Genomic DNA, 23,304 nt, shown 5'->3' with positions numbered 1-23,304 from the left:
CACGCACACGCTCAGGGCTAGGTACTCCATCTGTACCTGAAGCCGCCTCCCCCCACCTCCAGGAGACTGCAGCCGCAGGAAAGCACACCGACAGCCAAGATTCCACAGCTGCCCGTGAGCCTGTAGCTGGCCACGGCCCTTGCTGCCTGCCTTGGCCCCCATCACAACATGTGCGTCTGCATCCGGCCCCTGCCACTGCACAGACACCCGCAGCCAAGGACGCGCATTCCACCTGCTCCGGCCATCACCGCTGCCTGCCCTGGTCCCTGTGTTCATGGCAGCATTGCTCAGAATAGCCAAGATACGGAAACAACCTAAGTGTCAATGAATGGGTAAAGAAGATGTGATACATATATATAATGGAATATTATTTGGCCATGAGAAAGAAGGAAATCCTGCCATTTGCAACCACATGGATGAAACTTGGGGAGCATTATGCTAAACGAAATAAGTCAGAGAGAGAAATATTGTTATGATATCACTTACCTGTGGAATCTAAAAAAGCCAGACTCATAGAAACAGAGAGTAGAGTGGTAGTTACCAGGGGCTGGGGGTGGGGGAAATGGGGAGATGTTGGTCAAAGGGTGCAAACTTCCAGCTACAATATTAACAAGTTCTGGGGACCTAATGTACAGCATTATAATTATAGCTAATAATACTGTATTATATTTGAAATTTGCTAATAGAGTAGATCCTAAGTATTCTCATCACAAAAAAGAAATTGTAATTATATGACAGGATGGAGGTGTTAGCTAATGCTATGGTGGTAATCATTTTGCAATGGATAAATGGATCAAATCAACACGTTGTATACTTTAAATTTACACAATATTATATGTCAATTATATCTCAATAAAGCTGGGGGGAAAATTAATTAATTTCAAAAAGTGACCCAAACCTGCACCTCAGAGAACTTCTGCAAAAGACGGCAGCTACTCTGGGGACACTCAGTTCTGAAGTGGTGGATAAGGAGAGCCTACAGGAGCCTGAAGATGAATTCTTGAGGTGATTTGTCGAGGTTCCACCAAAGGTCCATTCGGGAGGTCAGTCATTCTCCCCGTGGGCAGGTGGTGAACTAGTGAGGTCGTTAGTCCCCAGGTAGCAGCAGTGAATGTGGGCTCTTGGCAAGGACCCAGGTTGGATGGTGATGTCTCCACCCCCAAAAGACCAGAATATTCTGAGTGTAGGGAATCCTCCCCTGAAATCACTGGAGACAGTCAGATAAACAGATGGAACATTCAGAGGCATGATAACAGGAACTCCCACATTCATAAATTAGCACACCAATTATAAGAGGAGGGGTCATATAACCAGGAATAACTAATAGTATAAGAAACAGAAATACCGTGAAAGAAGCATCACTGCATAAACTGAGAAACTTATACACAAATGTGACTGACTTGCTAGTTGCCTGACCAATATTCATTCTCCCCTTTTCCTTACTACCAGAATCTTGATTGATTGATTGAACGATTTAACAAAACTCTATCTGTCAACCATGTCAGAGGACATAGATCTGGCCAGTAAGATGAAAGTCTGCTGGATATTTCTGGGTAAGTTTTGCTTCCCTAATTGTAACAGAGAAGACCAGTTGTCTCCTAATATTCATTTTTCTCTTCTTTACTTTATTTCAGAACCCCTAATTTTAGCCAAGCCAATGACAGCGTTAGGGGAGAGGGGACTAAGTTCTGGCCAGTGGATGTAAGTTCATATCCTCCTCACTTTCCCAATTTCTTGGTAGCTGGAATAAAGAAATGATGGCTGGATCTTGAGCAGCCATATTGGGTCAAATTTTTAAAACCACATATTTTGGATGGAAGAACAAAAAGATTAAAGGAACCTAGGTTCCAGCACCATGTGGTGGAATGTCACTTCTGGACCACCTACCTCCAGATTTCATTAATACACAAGATAGGTAAGTTTTTTCTTTAAGTCACTATAATTTGGGAATTTTGTCCTGATGTTTTTTATTCTAATATAGACACCAAACCTTCCTTTGTATTCTATCTTTTCTATTCTGGCCTGAAATGCATACCCAATGCTGTGAAGTGCAAGAGCCACCTTACATCCATGAGAATGAAGTCCACATACTCAGAATTGTAGGCTAAAAAGATGGAAGGAGCCTAATCCCCAGATGACAGCCCTAGATGCTCATTTACGGACTTTTTAATTCATGAGAAAAATACACCTATTACTTGTTCAAGTTACAGTTTATTGTGGTTTCTGTTACTTAAAACTGAATACCATCCTATCTAATACATCTCAAAGGAAAAGAACTTTGAAAAAAATTGTTTGTTGTATCCATGAAATAAGAACAGGCTGTTATGAAAATGAACTGTAATCAGTCTTGAAAATGTAAATGGCCAAATAACAAACTGAATGGACATTGCTGTAGAACAAATTAATGAGCTCTGAGAGCAGATTGAGGAATTCTGTTTCACAGTGAAACAGCCAAAGAAATGGAGCGTATCAACACAGTTGTATTATTTTTCTATGGTATAATAATGAAGTATCACAGGCTGGGTGGCTTAAGCAGCAAAAACTTATTCTCAGTGCTGGAACCTAGAAGTCCAAGATCAAGGTATCGACAAGATTACTCCTTCTGAGAGCTATGAGGAAGAATCTGTTCTATGCCTCTCTTCTAGCTTCTGTTGGTTTACTGGCAACCTTTGGTATTCCTTGGCTTATAGATGAATCACACCAATCTAAGTAGCCTCAGGCTACTTCCTTCTTCTGAACCCCATCGCAGGGTTGTTATGAGGATAAAGTGAGCCAATAACTGTAAAGCACTTAGAAAGGTGCCTGGCACATAGTAAGTGCTCAGTGAATCTTAGCTCTTGCTCCAAACCTGATACCAACTACCTTTACTTAACACACTATTCTACAGGTAGACAATTTAGCCTGAGCTCAGTAGGGTGGTTCATCTGATATTGGCCAGACTTGCTCTTGCAGCTGCAAACAGCTGCAGTCAAATTTAGGTAATTTTGCTTCTGCAGGTTGCCTGATCCAGGATGGTCCCATTGATATATTCGGTGACTGACTACCTGTCACCATGGCCATGGGTCATGTGGCATTTAGTAAGCCTCTTATTGCCCACCAGGCTAGCTTAGCTTTTCACATGGTGGTTAGAGGTTTCCAAAGAGACTGAAGTCTTCTTAATGTCTAGGCTTGGAGTTGGAACAGCATCATGTCCAGTGTATTTTATTGGAACAAATCGCAAGACCAGTTCATATTCAAAGAGTGGGGACATAGACTTCACTTCCTGATGAGAGAATCGAGAGTCACTTTGCAAAACGGCATGCTTCCCGGGAAGAAGAAGAATTGCAGTCATTTATATAAACAATCTACAACATTAAGTTAATATATCTTAACTTAAATCTAAGTATCAAACAAATATTTAAGTAGTTATTAAATGCCAAGACTATATGAAATGGCTTTGTTTTTTTCTTTCCTTTTGAAATTCAAAACTTTATTTGAAAAGAAGCCTTTTAGAAAGAAATTAATTCTTTTGTTCTTAGTAATTGTGTGTTTGTGGGAGAACGTCTGAACACATGTAATAACAAACCATCAAATTCAGCTCATTGATCCTCAGTCTTTTCCATCTATGGCAACATGCTGAACTTATTCTTGAATTTTAATTCCTCTCTGAATAAAACTAAAAAATAAAATTCTAGTTTCGTTTTAAATGCGTAAAGTAAAAGGAAATTTTATCTCCTGATTTTTTTAACTTGTCATGAACATCTTCACAATGTACTAAACCCAACTTTGCAATATACCAATCACATCACCTTCAAAAGTAAAAGAGTAACTTGACTTTTTTTTCCTCTACTTGACAGTAGAAACAATAAATAATAATGAAAATTGGAAAAGAATCTAACAGTGTTCTGGCTCCCAGTCTCTCTTTCTCCAAATGTATAAATCATTATTCAAATGATTAATACATTCATGATCAAGCTTACCAGAATAAATCATTTATAATTCCACCCTTGACTATCTAGATTCATTAGTGCTTTTAAGCAAATTAATGTCTACACTTTCCAGGGCCTAACAAAGTGTTATAGTCTTCCCTATTACTTTACATATTGACTTGCCAATGTTTTTTCTAGTAATAGGATTTGTTTTCTCTCCTCCACTCCCAAATTTGGCATGGTATATATCCACCCTCTTTCTAAGGCCTGGTTCCATATTATGTGGGATAGTAGAAGAGGATCTTTTGAAATACAACTGGAAAAAAGAAGAAACATATCGACTTTTAGCAGAAGAAGAAGAGGAAAAGATGACATGATAGCAAACACTTTTAAGTCACTTAAGACATGCCAGACACTCTTCTAAGTAATTTACACACATTAATTTATTAATCCTCACAAAATCCTACATTATGGATGTATTTATTTTCCTCATTTTATAGAAGAGAAAACTGAGGAACAGAGGTTAAAGCCTTGCCCCAGGTCACACAGCTAATTGGCAGAGCTGGGATTTGGACCCAGGCAATCTCGTTCCAGAGCTCATCAATTTAATCATCACATGATCTCCATAAAAACACCCAGGAAAAAAACCGAAATTATGGGGCTTCCCTGGTGGCGCAGTGGTTGAGAATCTGCCTGCCAATGCAGAGGACACGGGTTTGAGCCCTGGTCTGGGAAGATCCCACATGCCGCGGAGCAACTGGGCCCGTGAGCCACAATTACTGAGCCTGCGCGTCTGGAGCCTGTGCTCCGCAACAGGAGAGGCCGCGATAGTGAGAGGCCCGCGCACCGCAGTGAAGAGTGGCCCCCGCTTGCCACAACTAGAGAAAGCCCTCGCACAGAAACGAAGACCCAACACAGCCAAAAATAAATATAAATAAATTTAAAAAAAAAAAAACCGAAATTATGAAAGATCCAAAGATAGTATAGATACTTGATCCTGAGGCTAGACCAATGAGTGACATTTCCATTCATCCTTTTATATTCCAGTTTCATCCTGGGGAAAATCAAATGCAGCTGAATGACTGATACTCAGGGCCAAAAATAGAGTAGGGATTGAGGTTTAGAGCTGTGGTCATGGGAAGAGGTCTTTGGGGAGACAAGGTGGATCAAGGTGAAGAGAAGGAACCCATAGGGGAGATGCTTGCTCCTGGACTAGATTGGAGGAGGTGGCAGCATTAGGGACCACACAGTATCTAGTGAAGGAGCACCACCCCCATTCAGGATGGTGGAATGAGCTGAATGAAGTAACTGAACCACTCACACTTTCCCACCCCAAGGAGGGACTCAACTTGGATGGATGACCACTGACTTCAGCCTGCAGTAAAGATCTGCCTGCATATCACCTGGATCTGCTAAAATAAAACTTTCCCCCAGTAATGTTCTCTACCACCCCACCCTTCCAAGATTAAGAGCATAAGGAGAGTTATCATACCTTGATAAACTGCAAAACGTCTCTTTCACCTTCTTTCTTTCCCAGTCCTCTCTCCCCTTTACTGTTTGTATTGACATGCAAACAGTCGTTCCCTCCAAATGAAATGCATATGCTAATTTATTTGATGGATGACAAAATAGTTCTAAAACAAAGTACCAATACTCTATAAATGGTCACCAGTAAAGGGTCTTAGACTTTTCCAATAATTTATAGTAATGTCATATACAACGATGACATTATGTTCAGAGGAGCAAACCAGTTATAAGCACAATTAAGATAATCCAAAGAGGGATGAGAGAAAGCAGGATTACATTTCCAGGCAATACAGCACAGATCCCTACAGCCCTGGAGCAAACCTATGACCTATGGCAGAGAACTGCTCTCAGTCTGAAATACATCTCTTGACATTCTACTGGCTAGAGGCTGAGCATCCACATGGGACGAAACAACCTGAGCTGCCCATGACAAGCTGGGCAATGTCACAGTGTCTGTGCTACTTGGAGACCAGGCTTAGGCAGGTCCAGAAGGTGTAACTCACGTGAACAGGAGACCCAGATTCCTACTGCTGTTGGACCGATGCCTCTCCCTCTCCGCATGCACGGTTTCTTGAGAAGCTCTCTGTGAACAAACATCAGAGGAAGGAAAGACTTAGTTCACAGGGGAGTCAGCATGATATGATGGTGTTAGTTGGAAATGTTCTGCTGCCACATTACAGCTTCACTTGGGGACGCCTCAGAAAACGCTGGTGAGGGCAAATCCTCCAGTGGGCAGATTTCCAAGAACTATAGTTGGTTGGAGAGTTGGCCTGAGGTATGGATGTAAACAGGGACTTGGACATTAACAAATGGTTTAGCTAATTGTTCAGGGCCTTGATGGCAGCAGGTCTGAAAGATCAGTTACGGTGAGGTCTGGTGAGAAGGGCTATGGATGGATGGATGAGAGTGGGCACAGAAATGAATGTTTGTGTCTCCTGGGATTGTTCACCAGAAATTATCTACTGCAGAGGAGGAGCTCAGAGAGCGACGGACAAGATGACGCATCCTATGGGTGTCAGCCAAGCTCTGAAGGACACCTCAATATGAACCGAGTGAATGAACCAAGTGTCTGTGGTGGCAGGGATGGCAGCTCTGCATGGCCTCAAAAACATAGGTTCCCTCCCACCAAGACGAATCCAGCTACTGCCACTGCTGAGTACTCAACCCCCAGATGCGGAGACCAATGCTGAGCCCTCAATATGGCACCATTCATCATTAGACACCTTCCACCTTAAAGGGACAGTGCTTTATCTCTATCAGAATCAATATTTACTCCAGATCATGTTCCCTGCCTGCATTGCCTCTGTCAGCTCCAGCATCTGGAGGTTTACAGGATTCCTAACCCACCAACATGGTATTCCATACTATAACACCTCAGACAAAGGGGTCCATTTTAAGGTAAAGGAGGTGTGACAATGGGCACATGACCACAGGATTCACTAGTCCTACTATGTCCCCCATGACCGGAAGCAGAGGACCTGAAAGAACAATGGCAGAGCCTCTGGAAGACTCAGATAAAGAGCCTGCTTGGGATACACAGTTGGGGCACTGTTCTCCAGGGTTAACTATATGCACAGGATCAAATGGCATATAATATATGGTGCTCTGTCTCCGACATCTCAACCCCATGGATCTAGGAACCAAGAGGTGGTGGCAGGAGTTGCTCCTCCCTCTCTTACTCTCCCTAGAAGAATTTTTATTTCTTGTCCTAAAAAGTCAAGCTCTGTGAAGTTAGAGTTTCTATTTCTCTTTGGGGTGGGGAGTGGGGGGAGGTGGCGAACACTTCCACCAAGTGACGCGAGAAGGAGTCCATTGACTTGGAAGCTGTGATTATTAGCACCTGGCCACTTTGGGCTCCTCATGATGATGAACCAGCAGGCAGAGAAAAAGGTACTTGCTGCTGACGTAATCAACAGTGATTACCACGAGGCATTCAGGGTGCTACTACACAATAAGATGAAAGGATTATTTGTTGAACCCAGGGGATTCAGCAGGTCATTTCTTAATACTCACATTGCTCAGTAATAGCTATTCACAGACAGTTACGGTAACTCCGACAGACCACAAAGACAAAGCGACTAAGCACTCAGACCACTTAGGGAGAAAGGGCTGGAACTCCTACCAGACTAGCAACCAAGACCAGCCAATGTGTTTGCCTAAGAAGAAGGAAATCTAAAATGGGTGGTTAAAGAGGCTGGTGATGGGTATCAATTATGTCCTTGGGATCAGCTACAGTTGGTAGCTTAGTTCACTAACCCGCTTTTAGTGTTTTTAGGAGATTGCAAGTGACGTGGATTCTGTGACCAACTGAGTTTGTACCTCCCCTCTCAGGGACAAAATGAGAGCATGTCAGGGACAAAATGAGGGGCAAATGGTCTTGTGAGAAGGTTCACTGCTATGGCATGAGAGCCAGAGCACAGAGGACGGTCTGACAGTGTCTTACACACAGCTGTGTGTCTCCCCGGATCTGTTCAGCCTCATCTGCCTCCTGGGCCCCTGACCACTTCACCGTCCAGCTTTGTTGGCTGTCTTGGCCTCTCTCCGGGTGAAAGCCAGACTCTGATAGAAGCAACAGCTCAGGTCCCTGGATCTAACCCAACCAGACCCACAAAAGCTCTAACTTCTCCAGCAGCTACCCAAAGAAGCCAGGGAGCAAACCCAGAACTGTGCGGGAGTTAGTTCATGCCTCGTGGGGCAAAGAGTAAACAGTAAGAGACGGAAAATGGGAAAGAGCTGTCAGAAGAATTCTTCTCCCCTCCTTTCTCTGAGGTGCTGTGGTCCTCTATGGTTTGGCTGGAAGCATGCCACGTAAGTGAGTACCCAGCTGTGTTTTCTCATGAAGCCGTGGCCAAACCCATAATCGCCACCTTATATCTGCCTCCCCTCCCTCTGTGCCTCACATCCCTTTTCCCTCTTCGTATTCTTCAATTACACGTCCCAGTAAAACTCTAGCCTCTAAAGCTTTGCCTAATTTTCTGTTTTCTAGGGAATATGGGTTGAAAAAGATATGAGACTCAGGGGGCTGTTTCAAATGATGAGGATGCCACCACTGATACCACCTTGCTAAGTCACGTCCTTCAAGTTTGTAAGGATGAGAAAACTAGAACACCACTGCATTAAACTTAGAAATATTTGCCCTAAATTTGATCCTAATTCTGCTACGTACTGTGTGATCTTGAGTGATTCACTGAACCTCTCTGAGCCTCGTTTCTCCATCTGAATCAACAAAGGATCAGCATGACGGGCTTTCAGGGAAGACTGATTGGGGTGCCTCTGAAACCTTGGGCAATTGATATCACATCTCTAAGCCTCAGTTTCCTCATGTGTAAAATGAACTTAGTTACGCAACTGGCGTCACAGGTGTGTTTGGAGGATTAAATGACATCATCACTCATGCAAGCCACTTGTAAAGTCTCTTAGCTATTATTTTCATCTCTGAAAAGGGGTAAAAACTCCCTGCCTGAAATGGTGGTTATGAAGATTCACTGCCTTCTCCAGGCAGCTGTTGGAGCTGATCGGGTGAGGGGTGGGCATCTGAGCTGTGGTAACACATGGCATAACTGTAAAATAATTTTTTTCTGGGAAAAAAACATATCGTGTTATAATTTATGTCTAGTCATTCTTCCCTTCCCTACTGATTAGATGCCTGGACCCCTTTACATTGTCTTCCCAGGCCAGTGAGTTGACGCTGTGTCAACACAGACTTCAACCCGTGTCTCCTCTGACGCCCAACGAAGTTGAGCATTTCCTGCTTTTTCCATCTCCACCCCTCACTTTCATTAGCCCTGGCTGCCCCTGCAGAAGGCAGATACGGCAAGCAACAAAATAATATTGATAATATTTCACTTCTTTATTCGAGTCTTAATTTGAAATAAATACTCCAAAGGCCCAAATTTGAGGAAGATGAGTTCTTGCCCAAGACTTGGGAGGACAGATTCATATCAAGTGCCCTTGTTTTGCTTGACATAAGATTTAAAGTAGCCCCCCCTCTGTGAAATAATTTAAAGTATAAAGAAAATGTGTTAGCCAAAATGCCATGTCAGGACACATTATATAAGATTTTATAGACTTGTGTACAAAATCTGAGTCTGTTAGGCTGGCAAAGGATTCTATTACCCTAGTGATCTGAGAAGCAAGCGTTCATCTATCCCTCCAACAAATAATTATATGAGATGGGAACAGACAAGACCCAGATTTTGCAACAGATCCAGGTTCTTCGGTAATGCAATTAGAGCAGCTACTCTTCCTTTGCACTTGACTCAGTCCTGTTACCAATTACCCATGACCTCAGAGTAGCTAACAACAGCAACTGCCATGGGACCACTGGGATCCAATGCCATGATGATTCATCAAAGATACTGCTTAATGGCTGTTGAATCAAACACTAGAGTCCATAATGACCCTGTCCAGTTCTCATTACCACATTGACCTCACCCTGAAATCCCCCAAAGATATTTATCTCCCAAGAGGTCCCTCTTTGGAGATTGATAATTACCATGAAACACTGTGATTCCTACAATTTATGGTTTATTCCAGACATCCAGCTAATACTGATTCTACTATTTGCCTGGATTAAAGGCTGCCTGTTACCAAGAGACTTTGTAGCAATCTCTCCAGTTAATTAATGTTTTCAGGCACTTGTCTGGAAGACAACAAAAACAGAAGTTGCTATGTAATTGTCATTGTTTACCACAAATTGCAAGGTGCCATCATTATGTTATCCTTTTCACTGTGATCACCGACATCATCATCATCATCATCATTATCAATAGTTAGTAAATGTCCACTTAAATGTACTCTATTTCACTATGTGTTCTAATGTGTCCTACAGCAGAGTTTGCCAAAGAAGGATAATCACGAAAATAGCACACTAGAGTCTTAATACTGTTCCAGTACTTTTTTTAAAAAATCATCATTTTTACTCAGTTTTGGAACCTAAAATTATAGAAGTATAAACACCAGCAAATTATCTCTTTATTCGGTAATCTATATTTTATGGTGTCAGACACATTTAGGCTCTCTAAATATTTGCTAAGAAATGAAAGTATGAATGAAATTAATAAACAAGTATGCAAAAGTTTGTAGCAAAAATATCCAATGAGATCTGAGGCTCCAGATGAAAAAAGGGAGAATAAAAATTAGCTGATGCCTCTTGAGTAGCGGGTGTTCAGGCGCATAGCATCCTCTTCCATTCAACACTGTGTCCAGGGAAAACTGAGTCATATTTTTCCCTTTAAAGGAAAAAGAAATCACAAAAAGGTGGAGCTCAGAGGCTCTCTTGAGCATCATATGATCTGGCATTGTAGTATTTAAACTTTTTCTGTTGGGATGCAACTGATGCTCCCATAGGCGAAACACTCTCATGGATGTATCCAAGGTGGAATGTAATCCCCACCACTTTCTCTCCTCTTCACAAATTGATTGATTGTAAATAAGGGATATAAGCATGACTGTAGGGATAACCTTGAAAAAATTAAAAAGTAAGTCTTTCAAAAATTCTTGGTGCTTGAACTCTAACTAGTAATGAATTATTTGGAAATACATCACAAATGATTGTAACATCGTTGGATCTCTCAGTACAGCAGCTAAAAGACCTGGGTTCTAGGTCCTGCTCATACACTGATTAGCCCTATGATCTAAAGCAAGTCATTTCCCTTCACTGAATCTCAGTTTCTTTATTGTAACATGAGAAGTTTGGACAAGGGTCCCACTTCAGTTCTAATTACTCTACCTGAGGTCCAGTTTAGAGCCCTCCTTGGATTCTGACGTTAGGAGCTAAGTGTGGCCATCCCAGGAAAAGCTAAACAGGACTTGGAGCTTATCAAGGGGTTTTATATCTCTGAAAACAATTTATTCTCCCATCCCTTCTTTTAGTAACTTTTCCTACATCATATAGAAAAGAGTAAATTGGCAACTTTTCTCAAGCACAAGAGATCTCATAGTATGCCTGGGTACTATAAGCTAGCTCTTTGGGAAATTTATTTATTGTTTGCCCAAACTTCCTCCCACTGGGGATCCATCTTCTCCCCTTCTATAATAATCTTGCTCAGTCTTTGTGGTTCAAGTGCAAGTCACCGCACCCTGGAATAGACACGTGACATAAGCCTTACACTTGAAGGACTCTTGATTCTCACAACAGTTTTGTGAGATGGACAGGAGAGGTGTAACTCTGCTTCCTGTTGTAAATGTAAGAAATGTTGTAAATGTAAGAAAACAAATTTGATTGGGTTTCTCCTACACTGTTTGTGGGAATATAAATTGGTGCAGCCACTATGGAGAAGAGTATGGAGGTTCCTTAAAAAACTAAAAATACATGAAAAATACATACATTACCATATGATCCAGCAATCCTACTCCTGGGCATGTATCTGGGGAAAACTGTAACCCAAAAAGATACACGCACCCCAATGTTCATTACAGTGCTATTTACAGTAGCCAAGACATGGAAACAACCTAAATGTCCATCAGTAGATGAATGGATAAAGAAGATGTGGTATACATACACAATGGAGTATAATTTAGCCATAAAAAAAATGAAATAATGCCATTTGCAGCAACCTGGATGGACATAGAGATTAACATCTAAGTGAAGTAAGACAGACAGAGAAAGACAAATATCATATGATAGTGCTTATATGTAGAGTCTAAAAAAAAAAATGATACAAATGAACTTATTTTCAAAACAGAAATAGACTCACAGACATAGAAAACAAACTTATGGTTACCAAAGAGGAAAAGAAATAGATAAATCCCCAGAGGGGAGGGATAAACCAGGAGTTGGGGATTAACATATACACACTACTGTATATAAAATAGATAACCAACAAGGACCTACTGTATAGCACAGGGAACTATACTCAATATTTTGTAATAACCTATAAGGGAAAAGAATCTGAAAAAGAATAGATATATATAACTGAATCACTTTGCTGTACACCTAAAACTAACACAACACTGTAAATCAACTATACTTCAATTTTTTAAAATTAAAAATAAATAAATAAATGAATAAAATAAAAATTTAAAAATTGATTGGGTTTCTTGACTTGATTAAAATCATACATACAGGAGCTGCAGCTACACAAACCCTGGAGTTTCTTTCCACTTCAAGTCTGGTATTCTCTCCATTTCCCCACCAGATCTTGAACCCCTTCACTTGTCATTATATCCTCACCCTGTATACAGAAAGGCAGAGAACTTACCCAAGATCCTGAGAACAAGATTAATATAATCAACCAATATAAGAGAAGAGAGCAGACATTAGCAGAAGCCATTATAAAGATGCACAATGCCTGTCAGGGTAAACATAGGAAGAACAACACTAACTGTAACAATCAATAGTATTGATTTATGGAGCAGAAATGTCATGAGAGGGCAATTTCAACATGGAAAATTTTAAAACAAGGGTCCAAGAAGAAAAATAGGACAGTATTCGTCCAACATTGTCTATGTGAAAAACATAATCAAAAGAGCAAAAACTTTTAGTCAGTAGAAAAATATTCTATGATAAGAGGCAAGGTTGGCTTATCAAAACTCACCATAGCCTATTAAATAAAATATCTCCCGAGATTATCCTCTTCACTTTACTTGGTAGCTGTGTACTACTAATCCATGAAATCAAATATCTAGTCACTTTAATTTAGTTCAACAAACATATTCTGAGTGTCTTCTGTGTACCAGGCATTGTATTAGGGATCGGAGATAAAAAGGATGAACAAGAAATAGTGCCTATATTCAAGGAGGTAGGTAAATAGAGAAAGAAGTTGAGAAAGATGCCTGAGATTCTGACTTGGGCAATTGGTGGATGCCATTAACTTAGGGGATATAAGAAGAGGAGCAGGATAGGAGAGGAGATGGGAAGGGAGGAATTTGGTTTGAGACATCAGATCAGTTAGGAATGCGTTTGTTTCTTGGCTGCAAGAAACAACTTCAAATAGCAGAGTTCAAGCAACAGACATTTAACTACCACAATATGAAATCTGGATAAATGCAGGCCAGGTCAGCACAGTGGTTCAACAATATCAAGGATGCAGGCTCAATCTATGCTTTATTCCACCAGTCTTGTCATGTTGGCATTTTGTCCTCACGCTTGTCACCTCATGTTATAAATTTCAGGGTATATGTCAGTTTTTTGACTAAACTGCCATTTGTCATCCCACTTTTATCACTAAAATGAGTCTCCTAAACTCCAATATATCAAAAATCAACAATTATATGAAATGCATTAATTCAACAAGGAGGATAAGTACCAAAAATGTATAAGCCTCTTCTCTCTCCATCCACTTATTATACAGGTGGTAAGAAAAATAAAAACACAGTCTTGATTGCTAGCTAGTTGTAAATCATCTCCTAGTTCCAAAAAATCAAGCAAACAGCCATTAAGGGCTTCCCTGGTGGCGCAGTGGTTGGGAATCCGCCTGCCAATGCAGGGGACACGGGTTCGAGCCCTGGTCCAGGAGGATCCCACATGCCGCGGAGCAACTAAGTCCGTGTGCCGCAACTACTGAGCCTGCGCTCTAGAGCCCGCGCGCCTAGAGCCCGTGCTCCACAACAAGAGAAGCCACGGCAATGAGAAGCCCGCTCACTGCAACAAAGAGTAGCCCCCGCTCACTGCAGCAAAGAGTAGCCCCCGCTCACCGCAACAGGGGAAAGCCCGCACGCAGCAACGAAGACCCAATGCAGCCAAAAACAATAAATAAATTAAATAAAATAAATTTTTAAAAAAACAGCCATTAAACATGTAAAAATCTAAGAAATAGTTTGCAAATGGCATTTTCTTTAGAAACCCATTTTCTTTCCAGGAGGAAATGGCAGAATGGCAGTCTACAGATTATCTCCACTCTACTTTTCACGTCCATTAGATAGAGCCATGGTGCACCTGTTTAATATAAAGTGCTTTATGAACAGCTGTTTCTTCCCCAAAGTAAACAGGCTGGATATTGAACTAGCCATCTAGTCTGGGCTTGCTGATAGCATAGCATCTTGATTTCCCCAGATGGAAGGCAGTACACATAACTTTATTTATGCATATCACATATATGAGAATAGGGGTTTTTTCATAGACAACTAGGTTAGCCCTTGACTATTTTCCACCAGCACCTGTAAATTCAGGAATGAACTTTGCATATGTATTATTAATGATTCATTAACACTCAACCACTTGAGGAAATTACTGTATTAATGTACATAAATGTTCACTGGAATGTATAAACAGGGTGAGAAACCTAATTCCATTCATTCCAAGTTGTTCTTCTCTTTATCAAAATCAAGGATTTCCAAAGTAGAATTTCTGTTTATGGGAGGAGGGCAAGAAGCAATAAAACACATCCTCCATAGACCAGAATGTCTTGTCCTCTAGAGAGGACACCATCCTCTAGATATGGACCTAGGCAAAATAGTCAAAGAAAAGCCCTGATTTCTGCCCACGACCCTTTTTGGCACCTGCTCACTCAAAGGGCATGCAAACACACACACACGTGCAAACACACCCCAGCAAGCCCTGGTGAGCCTTCTTTGGATAAGCCCCTCTTCCTGAAAAATCAACCCTACTTTCCTTTACCACTCCCTCTAAACTCTTGGTGTCCTCAGAATCTGATCTACCCAGAAGTCAGAAAGAAAGTTAATTGTACTATTTCCACCAGCAGGAGAAGGATTGATAGCACCTCTCCAAAGAGCAGTTGCATTTTAAAAGCATGACTTATTCCACATATATGGAAATCTAACAGTAGACCCCTTGGGCAAAATGTGCTCTATCAGAAGAGTCTTTCTGGTCTCCTCTAATCACATCTTTCTCTACTTTTTTTTTTTTTTTTAAAAAGCTTTTTCAGATGTTTTTACTGTTCTCCAACTAAAACATTTTAACCAAAACAAAGACATCGCACAATACATCCAGAAAATATTATAAGCTGAAAACAAAATAGAGATTTTTTTTCTCCTCAACTGCTGAGCAAGGACAGTTAATGCATAAAATTTGACAGCTCCTTCTGGTGTGTAAACCTCAAAGGCCCATGTTATTAAAGAGTCATAAAACTAAACGGAACCCTAAATACATCTAATAGATTCTCCAAAATACGTGCTTGTGTGGTTGCTTTTGGAAACAGGATGTGCAAAAAAGCTAATTTGGGGAAGTCTTTTTTTTTTTTAATAACTTTATTTTATTTATTTATTTTTGGCTGCCTTGGGTCTTCGCTGCTGAGCGCGGGGCTTTCTCTAGTTGCGGCGAGTGGGGGCTACTCTTCATTGCAGTGCCCGTGCTTCTTATTGAGGTGGCTTCTCTTGTTGTGGAGCACGGGCTCTAGACCCGTGGGCTTCAGTAGTTGTGGCACGCGGGCTCAGTAGTTGTGGCTCACGGGCTTAGTTGCTCCACGGCATGTGGGATCTTCCCAGACCAGGGTTCGAACCCATGTGTCCTGCATTGGCAGGTGGATTCTTAACCACTGTGCCACCAGGGAAGTCCCTGGGGAGGTCTTGATTACCCAGTCCAATGGAGAAGAGCCTCAGAGTAGACCTGTTAAAACTGTGAAGCTAGACATCTAGTTGATTTCGGAATGAGGCCTTTCATGTAGATCTGGGCAAAGCTTTCTAGGCAGAGAAGACAATGATGCAAATGCCCTGAGCAGGGAATGAGTTTGACTTGCCATCAAGCAAAACGGAGATTAATGTTCAGACAAGGAGAGAGCAAGAAGGAAAGTTACAGGTGAGGAAGTCAGAGCACTAGAGTAGAGCTAGAAAATGCAGGGCTTTGTAAGCTGATGGCCTAACATCTACATTCTCAGTATCCATCAGACAAAATATATATCATCAGACAGGTGCCTCTTAAGAAACCAGAAACTACTCTGGATCTTAGAAATAGAGGAAATTGAATTCAGGGGACTGATTAAACAGGTAATAGAAGAACCCAAAAAGCACAGAAGGAAAAGCAAGGCCACAGCAGGACTCCACTATCACCCTGGGGCAGGAGAAATTGTACAAAGATGTGGCATCGTCAGAGCCCAGAAGCACAGGCTACTGGAAGAGATAGGGCCAGGGTGCGGGCTGCCATATACAGAAGGTGGGCATCGTGAAGGAGGCTGTTTCATGGGAGATGAGCCTCACTCAGGACCGCGCAAGAGAAGAAATAAGCGACTTCTCCCCTCCTCTTGACCTATGATCTTCTGCTAGCATCTCCCACTGGCCAAAACTATCTGGAGATATAATTCACTGTGATATAGAGCAGAGCAAGGGAAGGGTAGGAATTGGTTCTGAGAGAAAACAGGTAAATGGCAGGCACGTAGGTCAACTCTAAGAGGAAGAGAAAACTCCCCCTGCCCTTTCCTGATCTAACCATGCAACTTCCCGGCACATCTTTTCTTGTTTATCTGATTGTGTCTGTCTGACCACACAACTCGAGGACACAGCTAAAGGGCAGGGTCATTATCCATAATCATTATGACGGATTCTGTGTGGGAGCCAATAGGTCTCCTCAGAGAATCAGACAGCTGCTATTTCTTGTCAATGGAGAAGATGGTGCCTACAGATGTGAAAGGAGTTCAAACTTAAAAACAAGTCTACCCAACACCTAAAGAAATGATGGAGATTTTCTAAAATCACTGAATGCACCAATTAGTTCTCTTAGTCCCATAATATCAAACTGATTTAATTGCTCCTCCCTAAGTAACAGCATCATCATTACTTTAGCCAGAAACTTGGGGGTCATACTTGTCTCTTTCTTTTTCCCAAATAATGGTTACAAACCAAAGAAATGCCTTTTCTTCTGACAGGCTATTTCCATCACCACATCCACCTGTACACATTTTAGTTTACTATACAAGGAGGATACCGTAGAATCTTTTTTTTAATATATATAACAAAGCTCTCAAATTGCAGGCATGTCACCGTGCTATGCATTTGCTCTTCTGTCACCTTGTGTAAGTCGGCTGAAATTACTTCTCTGATGAAAGGCCCACGAAGAGTTTTCTCTTTGCAGTCATGAGGCAGGTTATAGGGGAGGCAAAAGCAACTTTATGAGATTGATGCCCTTCCTGGGACCCCCATCTACATCTCCTTCGTAATGTCAGTAGCCATGACAACCTCCAGAGAGCCCGGGAAAGCTCGGAGGCAGCCTACATGAGCTCTCTGATTTGCTCCATGGACTTCCAGCCCGAGGATTCAGGCCCCTGCATCTGAGTGAGCCACAGGTGAGAATACAAACCTTTCCTGAGGCCAGTCTTTCCTCAGCATGGCAGCGCTGGCTCAGGGACAGCCATGGCTGCTGCACACTTGACTCTGACCCAGGTTTGCCTTGTCAATCAGCTTTTGCTCCTGACTATGGCTCCCACTCGCTCTTCCTCGTTCTCTGAATTCTCACTAAGCCCTTACCAGAATGCTCTGCCTTGGGTCCTCAGTGTCTGCCCTGACACGCTCCATCCGCGTCCAGCCTTGTCTCCTCTGACCTGAGGCTACCCAGGCCTTTACCCACATCCCTCTCACCCTTACCTCCCTCCTTCCAACAACCAACTGTCCCTTGCCACTACCAGTCATTTACTTGCTGGGGCCATGACGATAAGTGCGTGAGGGAGTAGTTCACACAACCCCCATGGCTAGAAAGTGTTCCTGTCAAAACATTTCAATCGGCTGAAATTAGACTTGGCCAAACCTATCAGCAGCACCATCCCATAGGCAAAAACATATGTGCTTGGTTCTAGGTTTGATTCTACACTCCTGGGTATGACCTTTGGTAAATGATCATAGAATGCATGGCTAGAAAGACCCTTAATCTCATAAGTCCTTAGGTGACGCTTTCTCCACTTTATTAATGGATAATTTTTTTAAGTTAAGATTTTAAGATAGCAAAACTGAGTATTACTCATTTTTTGTCTTTCTAAAAATGACATAGATCCAGACACATGATGAGAACCAAATGTTTGAAGGTAGAAGAAAGGAAGGAGGGAAGGAAGGAGGGGAGAGGGGAAGGAAAGGAGGGAGGGCGGGAAGGGAGATTGGTTCCTACAAAGGCAAATTTTGGGCACATACTAGCCAGGTGGAAATAGAGGTAGCATTGTAGAGATAAAACAAATTACTGAACCAGGAATCAATCAAGAGCCAGGAGCTCTAAACCTGACTCTGCCACCAATTTAGCACATTAATTTGAGACATTCTGTCCCAAATCTCTCTGTAGCTTCATGGTCTGAGAAACGGAATCCAGATTTCATCAGGGTTATCTGGACACTCCTGTCCCTTCTGAGTTTCCTGGAACTTAGCTGATTTTAGATTATGCTTGGTTCCTTCTAGACAGATCTCTGTCAATCAACTCCAGAGGGTCCCTGAGACTTGGGGCCTCTACTCAAGCCTTGCTACAGCACTTGGGTCTTAGAAATGTGACCCCCAACTTGTCAAAGGCCAGCCAAACCTCCTAACCAGTTCCCTGTCCAAGGAATCTGTTCCTTATTCAGATACTCCTCTGTCCCCCTAGTATCCCAGGGGGTTCTGGAAAAATAGCCCCAGGAGCCGCAAATAGCCACTACAAATGGCCCCAGACTTGAAAAACAGGAAATATCAGGCTCCGGGCTTTGAGACCTCATTCTCTAAACTGCCAACAGGTTTACAATTTCCCTTTAAACTTAAAATTCTATTTAGTAATTTCTAGTCTTAGGTTAAAATGACTTATCAGTTTTTAGGGTTCTCTCCATAGTTTTACGTAAGCCACAGGCAGCAGAAAGGATAAAGAACTCATGAAGAGAAGCTTGAGCTCATCACCATGGCATGGGGTTGTATTTCAGAGACTAATGCTTTCACCTACCCCAGAGTCTGTCATGTTGAGCCTCAGTGGAGGAGACTGCTTTATAAAGACATTAACGAACGGAAATGATTCATAAACCCAAAGTAGAAAGAAAATTAAGATTCATAAGCTTCTGTTTCTCCCCATTCAACTATCTCTCCCCTCTCTGGCTGTCCTGGGTGATGGCCCTCCAATGCACACAATGGGGTGGACGGTGCCACTTTCACGCTTCACAGCAGGTGCCCCTCCCCCTCAGCCTTGGGAGAGTCTTTGCCTGTACATGACTTTAGGCTATGAGGTGGGTGTTGCCTTACAGCCCCATCAGGACAATACAAGAAAACTGCCAAAACACTAAAATCCCAATGACGCAGACATCTATGGTATAGAAATGGACAGCACTCGTGTCTCATCTATTCAAGGTTGTTAAATTACATTAAATTTTAGGGTGGGGGGATTATTTTGAATCCTTATCAAGGGTAAGTTCTGAAGCCCATCTGTCATCAGATCCCATCGTCAGTCAGTGAGGTGGAAGAAGAAGGCAGGCCAGACACATGAGACAGGCATCCAAGGGTGCTGGCTCACAATGGGTTCAACATCCCTAGTGATGATAGGATAAGGAGGCTCCGCCTCCATCGCTCCACAGCCAGGACACCCTCCAGACCCCCTGGGGCCCTTGCAGCTCCCTCCCTACAAGACCACAGGACTGCATGAAGGCCTTCTCCCTATATTCTAAAATCTGCCTCCTGTCCCCACTGTCAGACCCTAGCCCGGTCTTAACCGACTTCAGACGCAGAACCTTTGTTTCAGACTCTGTCCTTGATTCATTGCCAACCCCCTCTGGACTTGATACTTTGGACAGTTCCTGTGGACCTTGGACTGTCCTTCACACAGGACGTCGTCTCCATTCCCCTTCACTCCAGGACTGCCCCTGTGGATGGGTCCCACTCCACACCCACATTCAGCTCCAGAATTTGAGTCTGTGCTGAAACCCTGGGACTCCCTGCATGTTGGACAGGAGAGCTCACGCTGGCTGTGCCCAAATACAAAATGGCTCTTGTCACCCTCTCAGGACCTGCAGGCTATCGGCCAAATGCCGCGAGCTTGGGATTCAAAGAAAACTTGCTTTTCAACCCAGTGTGCTTGCACTGGAATCCTGAGAACTCCAGGGATCCCACAAAGTTGTCCCAGTGGTCACCCCAGGGTCAAGGAAGGGTGACAAACAAGATGGGCTCTAAGCGTCCAGCCTCCCTTCACCCAGACCAGCTCTCTCTGATTTGCCCTGCATGTTTACTATTCCCCTATGACTTTATTGAAGGAATAGCTCTATGTTTTTGTGTCCAAGCTACTGCATAAACTTCTTCATGCAAATAATTATAACCAATTTGAATTATGACACTTTTCTTCAATTTTTTAACTCTACCGTTAGTTTTTCTTTTTTTAATAGCTCAAAACTCCTACTAAGTGGATGTAGACTCTTCTACCCACCTCAAGTGCAAAGCCAATTGTTTGAAATCATGGCTGAGTGGGAACAGTCACTCCGGTTTTCTCCTCATTATCACGAAAAAATGCCCATTTTTTTCCTCAGCAAGATCTCTTTAAAGTGTCTATATTTATAACAACATAATTATAACCCATGAGAGAGAAATAAAAATGTTAATGACTATTTTTCCCAAGAAACGGAAAGTCATTCAATGTTTGTGAATAAAATGCTATGGAAATGATCTTAAAAAATAAAAAGATGCACTTAAATTTGACATTGACCTTTTTAGCAGCCAGCCCTAGCTTTTTCTCAGCTGGGAACGGTATGCATCGATATCCACAGCATTCAACAGCAAATCTGCAAATCCCCTTCATTATGTGCTGTCCCTGAGCTGGCAGCATAATCCTCATAAAAAGATGCCACCTCCTCCTCCTTGAAAGTTAACACATCTCCACGGAAGTAAGAGATAGAAACGAAGGTTCTCTTTTTTCCCTCTGCAGACACGAAATAAACGTTTCTCTGAAGAAGACTCAGTGGGAAAGAACAAGCCCTGTTTTCCAAGAATTGACAGCTGGCAGGAAGAAAAAGAAATTCTTCAACCCTCTGGGCTGCCTTGCCACGGTTCCGTTTTTGCCAGACCACACACCTCGTCACAAGCCAGTGTGAGGTAAAGGATTACAAGTCCACACCGTTGCATGTTGGTTCCCTTTCCCTGGGTCCAGCGTTCATCATGATCCAGATTTACCCACTTGCAAAATAACAGGACATGTCCTCACTACCTACAAGTCCACAAAAACAAGTTCGAGCCAGCAATTCTGGCTTCATTCCCTGAAGCCAGGCATGAAGGCTTCCTCAGCCTGGGAAGAGTGGCTTCTCTCCTCTCCTTCCGGTTTCCTAACTGCTCCCTTCCTGGTTCTTTTCCAAACCCACCACATCTACAGACAGCTGCTTCTCCGAGCACACTGAGTGTATTAGACCCCTTTAGTGGCCAGAGTTCCTTTTGATGAGGCCAAAACTACAAAATCTTCTCGTGGTAGATTACTTATCTTTATCGAAGCATAACTTATATAGAAGAGAATCCTTGCCTTCTAGCACATGTCCTCCCTCTTCTGGAATTCTTCAAGGGATGGTGTTATAATTGCACCTCATTTTCCAGCCACCACAACAAAAAACCCTAGTATTTTTTTTTTCTAGAAGTCATTTTTGATGGCTCTGTGATCTTGGACCAAAGGATTATGACTTTATCCTTCAGCTGGTCAGTCTACATTTTTCAGAGTCCCAGAATTCTGCAGAGTGGTTGGGTGGGGGGATGGTAGGGTCTTCCATCCTGCCACCAAAGAAGCCCTATTTTACCTGTGTAATGCACTAGGGTTATGTACCTATGCCCTTAACTAAGGTAGCAAGATACAACCTTCTCCAAACAGAGCCCGTACTATTATATAAAGACACACACACACACACACACACACACACACACACACACACACACAGATGCAAATTGGGCAAAAGAGCTCTTTAGTTATTCCCCTGGGTCCTAAGTCCATCAGAGGGGGATATCAGAGAACCCAGTCTCTCTGGTCTCCCTCGCTCATCGTCTTCTGCCCTCACTGTCCCCTCCATCTCTTCAACCTACTTCCCTCCCCTTAGAATTCTTCTTCTTCCCCTCACTTCTGGGAAAATCGGGGCGGGGTGGGGGGGAGGAGGAGGAGACACCCCACATTCAGTCCTTCTGGAGGTAGAGAGGATGAGAGGAAAGAACTTTCTGCTTCCAGACTCAAAGTGAAATGTCCACAAGAAAAACCTTGCTCTCCTAACATCACTCATTTTCGTAGCAAAATTAAAGGCATTATCATGCCAACAGAGGTCCTTTTCTGTGCAAATACCCTTTTCCACTATCCCAGACTGGTATGGACCAGTGTTCCGAGATGGAGATCTCATAAGGAAAGAAGGCAGGAAAGAAAAAAAAAACCCATGCCCTACCACACTATACACAAAGAGTTTTATTCCAAGAGAAGGCTATTCCTTCAGCCCAGATGCCTGAATGAAGAACACACTTGCGCAGAGTCACAAGCTAAGAACTGACTTTGACCCAGAGTTGGCAAACTGGCATAGCGTGTAGCAAGAATTCGAGCTTTGCCGTTGCGATCCACTAAGATACGGGGGTTGTTTCCACTGCAGTATAACCTAGAAAAGGCTGACATGTACAGAAACGGGTGCTGCTACAAGGACAAACACAAACTTAAGCTATGTGACATTGTCTCTGGGACCAGGTGACAAGTGGTAAGAAACGTTTTTGAAGTGACATGTGCCGTCTCTGAGCAGGAACTTGAAAGCCATTGCATGGGTCCACCCATCATTTCTTTTCTTTCCTCCACTATGAGACCAAGATTGGAGCAGCTTCTCAGCCTGGATCCCAGAATGAAGAAGACACGGGAGCCAACCACAGAGTCATAGCTGTGACACGGACTGAGGAATGCACCTTTGTGGTTTTAAGCATCCCCCCACCAAAAGTCTGAAATGACACATGTACACATCTTCATATCTGTGGGAGAAAAGGAGGGAAGAAGGGAGACAGAGAGAGGATGAGAGGAAGAAAATGTTTAGAATATCAATGACAAGAAACTACAAAGGAA

General features: G+C 42.7%; 1 protein-coding gene across 1 annotated transcript in view; it reads right to left on the bottom strand.

The window, feature by feature from the left end:
- LOC309661843 (uncharacterized protein) overlaps nt 1–22,961 on the bottom strand; it is a 207,795-nt gene extending 184,834 nt beyond the window's left edge. The window contains exon 1 of the mRNA XM_082463984.1: nt 5,939–22,961. Within this exon, the coding sequence (XP_082320110.1) occupies nt 5,939–6,032 (94 nt within the window). The 5' untranslated portion in view covers nt 6,033–22,961. The remainder of the gene's footprint in view (nt 1–5,938) is intronic.
- Between the last annotated feature and the right edge of the window lie 343 nt (nt 22,962–23,304).

This window comes from Balaenoptera physalus, assembly GCF_965194825.1.
Source record: "Balaenoptera physalus genome assembly, chromosome: 5".
Classification (NCBI taxonomy): domain Eukaryota; kingdom Metazoa; phylum Chordata; class Mammalia; order Artiodactyla; family Balaenopteridae; genus Balaenoptera; species Balaenoptera physalus.
Note: the sequence above shows the minus strand (reverse complement) of the source record. Positions and strands in the feature narration are given on the sequence as shown.